Source organism: Oncorhynchus mykiss, chromosome 14 (assembly GCF_013265735.2).
Source record: "Oncorhynchus mykiss isolate Arlee chromosome 14, USDA_OmykA_1.1, whole genome shotgun sequence".
Classification (NCBI taxonomy): Eukaryota; Metazoa; Chordata; class Actinopteri; order Salmoniformes; family Salmonidae; genus Oncorhynchus; species Oncorhynchus mykiss.
In genome coordinates, this window is record NC_048578.1 from 10,154,670 (window position 1) to 10,160,669 (window position 6,000).

A 6,000-nucleotide genomic window follows, 5' to 3' on the forward strand; every position below is an offset into this window, starting at 1 on the left:
CCCACCCCCCCTCCCCCTGAGCGAATGGGAGTGCGGCATGAATTAGGAGGCAGAAAACCAGAGCTTGATATAACAGGAACAATGCGCATCAATGACAGCATGGCTGGCAGCTCCACACGAAACATTATTTACAGCTCACACAAAAATGAAATTAGAGGAGCACACAGCTCAGGAGGCAGAAAAAAATAAGCTGAACTGGCAACACTTAAAGAGGGTCAGGCTGCATAATTATAATATTGCTTTTCTTCCTTCACCACCAGTATCTATACTGCTCACATTGACTCTGGTGGATAAAACCTAAATGTGACAACAGGTTATTGGAGGGTAGGACTATAAAAAGGCAGTAAAAATGTGTTCATTGACTGAAGCTTGTGACTGTGCCTGTGGATAAGGACTTGATCCATGCTTCATCTTTGATGAGGACCATCAACCACCAATAATTTAAGGACTATAAAACACGTAATGTGCAGAATGAAACGTATGGTGGAAATTCACTGACAACTGAAATTCAACCAAGACAGATGAGCAGCTTTTAGTTAAACAGAAACCAATGACGGATTGTCTACTTTAAATACAGGACTAAAATAAACAGAGTAACAGTAATTGAATTACCATAAATTAACATTTAATATCACATTCAAGTGAAAAGGCAATGACAACCTGTTCTCCAAGATCAATTGTTTTTAACTGACCATCTGAGAAGACTGATTTACCAGAAAGTTGATAGCTTGAACTACTGTTCAAGAAAGGGCCATGTAAAGAGGGAAACTTTGCAGATCCAGCTTCAATACAAGGCAATGGAAACTTAAGCTGTCAATTTCCACTAAAGGCAAATTGCTCAAATCAGGCAATGTTTTACTTCAATTGACAACAGTAACTCATAACGACAAATGCTGTAGGCCACAAATAATGTTTGTGTTATTCAGCTAAAAACAAGTTAATTTTGTTACAATTATATATGTAAAACATAATGATTGTGTAAATGCCATGATAGTAATAGTGTAGCCAATAAACGACTGTACCTTTAACGGTCTAGCGGCACAAATGATAGTTAGCACGTTGGTAATGCTGCCAGCAAGCATGGTTTCATTGGTAGCAAGTGACTTCTCTCATAGCACATTAGCTATCGTGATAATTGCTTGACAGATGAGCAAAATGAGACTGTCTATATACTCAACTAGCGATAATCCGCTAACGTTGGAAGGGGTGTAATCATTAGTCTAAAACGTTTTGCAACGGTAACCGTTTACTCCTAACGAAAAACGTTTCTACCGGACAAATTCAGGTAGGACCCTCCCCGTTTCGTTCCAAATGAATACACCCCTGGCTATAGCTATTAAATGCTGCTTAAACTTGAGTGCCGGGTGGCAGGCTAGCCATGTGTATTGCATACATACCAAACGGTTCAGTCTTCTCCGTAGCATATTTGAGTTTTTTCTTCTTTGGTAGCTGGGGACACCAACGAACTATTTTTATTTCAACCAGTTTACTACAGACTCTGTTTGAGCTTTTCTGATAAATAATAAGTAACGTTACATTTATATTTGTTAACTAGCTCTCTATTTTCTACTCTAGTAGTGCTTATAGCTATATGGAATGCCGCAGCGATGCTACATTGTTTCCATTTGGTTTGAATTCTATCTCTTCTAACCATTCGCATTCTCCCTTTTAAATATTTTCCGCGTTGCGTTTTACTGTTCTAGTCGTGCTTCCCCATCCAAAAAACTGAAACTGTCCGCGACATCCTGTAGTTCTATGCCCTGTTGCTGTGTCTTTCCGAATTAATCATCACTTACGATTCAACTCGCGGCACCAGTCACAAAAAAAAATGTGACCGACATACAAAAAGTAACTTCAATTTCGTTTCATACGCAGGTCTTTCTCGCCTACTTCTGCCCCCTTATCTCCCGTCAGTCAAACCCCTGTCAAATATATATTTTTTCTACTCTACCCCCCCCATTAGCGTCATCGGCGTCTCGTCCATTGACGATATAATATGAACGACTCGTCAGCAACACTAAAAAAGAACTTCCGGGTCATGGAATTTCGGAAATGTTTTAAATAAAAGTTCCCTACGTAATAGAAGAAAAGTGTCAACAACCTGTATTCATTCATGATAATATAAAAATAAATCTAAACATGAACAATGATTAATATTTGTTCATATTTAAGTGACATTTGCATTAAATGTGGGTATTAAAACATGTTCCAAGTTCAAATAAATTACCTCAATGAAAATCAGTGTATATTAAATACCTATTGGCTATTCTAGGTGCCACAGTAAAAGTATTGTAGGGAATAGTCAGCAGGGTCTGTAGAATATATATATGGTGTCATTTCATGTGGCTCTGAATAATATAGAGTGTTGCTGGGCTTTTACTCCACCCATTCCATTGACCACAATGTAAATCATTGTGTATGGGAATACATATTGGTTTATAGAGCAAAACATATTCTAGGTGCCTCAGTAAAATGGTTGTAGAGAATACTCAGTAGGGTCTGTAGAATGTATGTATGGTGTCAATTCATGGATCTCTGAATAATACGGAGTGTTGCTTGACAATCATTAACTTAAGCTCCAATCATTTCTCAATGTGCTCCGTTTAATAATATTCTTTATATTTATTTATAATATTTATGCATAATATTCTTAGATTTACATAATTTAAACATTATGCACTTGCAAAGATGCAGAAAATATTGATTTCGTATCAGTGTTTTACCACAGACTTTTATTTTGAAGGCAAAATCCGAAAACCGGATGTCTTAATGTGGATATGATCCAGCTAATGCTGCTGCCGTGAAGCTAATCTCAATCCCCACAACGCTCCCACGTTTATAAACTCCGCCCGTTGAAGATGCAGCGACCATTGCCGGGTTCCAAACAACTTGGAACTCGGAACTGGGAACCCAAAACTCTCCAACGTCCGAGCGTTCAAAATAAGCTCCGACTGGGGAAAAAAACTATTTGAATAGTCACATCCAACTAGGAATTCTGGAACTCGAGCCTCTTTCTAGAGCTCCAATTTTCCGACCTGAAGATCGCTGATGTCATGATTTGACTTGACTGATTTTTCCGAGATGACAGTTGTCTTGAACGTGGCATATGAGGTGTTGCACTGGGATTTGTTGCCATCGTAGGCCTATTGGGGCCTCATGTTACAAAAAATATTGATTAGATAGTAACTGGAAAAACGGATCCATTTTCAGACCAAGACCATTTTAGAAGGGACCCCCCCCCCCCCCTTCCACGCCTGATATACCTGTTGAAATTAATTCTGTACATTAGCTACTTTTTCTTTTTTTACAGTCTGGTCTATCCTATACCAGTGTCAACAATAAAGATGGGGCACTTTTTATATATAAAAATGTACATTATTACATACAGTGCATTTGGAAAGAACACACTCAAGAACACACTCAAGAACACACTCAAGACACACTCAAGAACACACTCAAGAACCTCCAGAAGCTAACCAGCTAACTGGCTACAAGCTATTTGGTCATTGTTAGTTTTCTAACCTGGATAACACTCGCCAGTCCAGCTTCCCTGCCCCATCCACCGCTGCCCCTTGGACACTGATCACTTGGCTACATAGCTGATGCATGCTGGACTGTCCATTAATCACGGTAATCCATTCTGCTTGTTTATGTTTTATCTGTCGGCCCCAGCCGCACTTAGGCTCTGTGTGTAGTTAATCCGACCCTCTCTGCCTAATCAATCGCCATTCTACCTGCTGTTGTTGTGCTAGCTGATTAGCTGTTGTCTCACCTACTGTTTTAGCTAGCTCTCCCAATTCAACACCTGTGATTACTGTATGCCTCGCTGTATGTCTCTCTCAAATGTCAATATGCCTTGTATACTGTTGTGCAGGTTAGTTATCATTGTTTTAGTTTACAATGGAGCCCCTAGTTCCACTCTTTATACCCCTGTTACCTCCTTTGTCCCACCCCCCACACATGCGGTGACCTCACCCATTACAACCAGCATGTCCAGAGATACAACCTCTCTCATCATCACCCAGTGCCTGGGCTTACCTCCGCTGTACCCGCACCCCACCATACCCCTGTTTGCGCATTATGCCCTGAATATATTCTACCATGCCCAGAAACCTGCTCCTCTTATTCTCTGTCCCCAACGCCCTAGGCGACCAGTTTTGATAGCCTTCAGCCGCACCCTCATACTACTCCTTCTCTGTTCCGCGGGTGATGTGGAGGTAAACCCAGGCCCTGCATGTCCCCAGGCACCCTCATTTGTTGACTTCTGTGATCGAAAAAGCCTTGGTTTCATGCATGTCAACATCAGAAGCCTCCTCCCTAAGTTTGTCTTACTCACTGCTCTAGCACACTCTGCTAACCCTGATGTCCTTGCCGTGTCTGAATCCTGGCTCAGGAAGGCCACCAAAAATTCGGAGATTTCCATACCCAACTATAACATCTTCCGTCAAGATAGAACTGCCAAAGGAGGAGGAGTTGCAGTCTACTGCAGAGAGAGCCTGCAAAGTAATGTCATACTTTCCAGGTCCATACCCAAACAGTTCGAACTACTAATTTTGAAAATTACTCTCTCCAGAAATAAGTCTCTCACTGTTGCCGCCTGCTACCGACCCCCCTCAGCTCCCAGCTGTGCCCTGGACACCATTTGTGAATTGATCGCCCCCCATCTAGCTTCAGAGTTTGTTCTGTTAGGTGACCTAAACTGGGATATGCTTAACACCCCGGCAGTCCTACAATCTAAGCTAGATGCCCTCAATCTCACTCAAATCATCAAGGAACCCACCAGGTACAACCCTAACTCTGTAAACAAGGGCACCCTCATTGACGTCATCCTGACCAACTGGCCCTCCAAATACACCTCCGCTGTCTTCAACCAGGATCTCAGCGATCACTGCCTCATGCCTGTATCCGCTACGGAGCCGCAGTCAAACGACCACCCCTCATCACTGTCAAACGCTCCCTAAAACACTTCTGTGAGCAGGCCTTTCTAATCGACCTGGCCCGGGTATCCTGGAAGGACATTGACCTCATCCCGTCAGTTGAGGATGCCTGGTCTTTCTTTAAAAGTAACTTCCTCACCATTTTAGATAAGCATGCTCCGTTCAAAAAATGCAGAACTAAGAACAGATATAGCCCCTGGTTCTCTCCAGACCTGACTGCCCTCGACCAGCACAAAAACATCCTGTGGCGGACTGCACTAACATCGAACAGTCCCCGCGATATGCAACTGTTCAGGGAAGTCAGGAACCAATACACACAGTCAGTCAGGAAAGCTAAAGCCAACTTCTTCAGGCAGAAGTTTGCATCCTGTAGCTCCAACTCCAAAAAGTTCTGGGACACTGTGAAGTCCATGGAGAACAAGAGCACCTCCTCCCAGCTGCCCACTGCACTGAGGCTAGGTAACACGGTCACCACCGATAAATCCATGATTATCGAAAACTTCAACAAGCATTTCTCAACGGCTGGCCATGCCTTCCGCCTGGCTACTCCAACCTCGTCCAACAGCTCCCCCCCCCCCCCCCGCAGCTACTCGCCCAAGCCTCTCCAGGTTCTCCTTTACCCAAATCCAGATAGCAGATGTTCTGAAAGAGCTGCAAAACCTGGACCCGTACAAATCAGCTGGGCTTGACAATCTGGACCCTCTATTCCTGAAACTATCCGCCGCCATTGTCGCAACCCCTATTACCAGCCTGTTCAACCTCTCTTTCATATCGTCTGAGATCCCCAAGGATTGGAAAGCTGCCGCAGTCATCCCCCTCTTCAAAGGGGGCGACACCCTGGACCCAAACTGTTACAGACCAATATCCATCCTGCCCTGCCTATCTAAGGTCTTCGAAAGCCAAGTCAACAAACAGATCACTGACCATCTTGAATCCCACCGTACCTTCTCCGCTGTGCAATCTGGTTTCCGAGCTGGTCACGGGTGTACCTCAGCCACGCTCAAGGTACTAAACGATATCATAACCGCCATCGATAAAAGACAGTACTGTGCAGCCGTCTTCA

The 6,000-nt window shown here is 43.4% G+C and overlaps 1 protein-coding gene across 10 annotated transcripts in view; it reads right to left on the bottom strand.

Annotated features, from left to right (window-relative positions):
* The window catches only part of LOC110488757 (phospholipid-transporting ATPase 11C), a 73,843-nt gene extending 71,868 nt beyond the window's left edge, over window positions 1-1,975 (bottom strand). For 9 of the 10 annotated variants that reach the window (XR_005035919.1, XR_005035917.1, XR_005035920.1 and 6 more), the window contains exon 1: window positions 1,398-1,975. Coding sequence is in view for 6 of the 10 variants with exons in the window: in XM_036942912.1 (XP_036798807.1) it covers window positions 1,398-1,424 (27 nt within the window). In the remaining 4 variants the exon portion in view is untranslated. The remainder of the gene's footprint in view (window positions 1-1,397) is intronic. The other variant, XR_005035918.1, reaches the window with a different exon arrangement.
* Window positions 1,976-6,000: the final 4,025 nt, after the last annotated feature.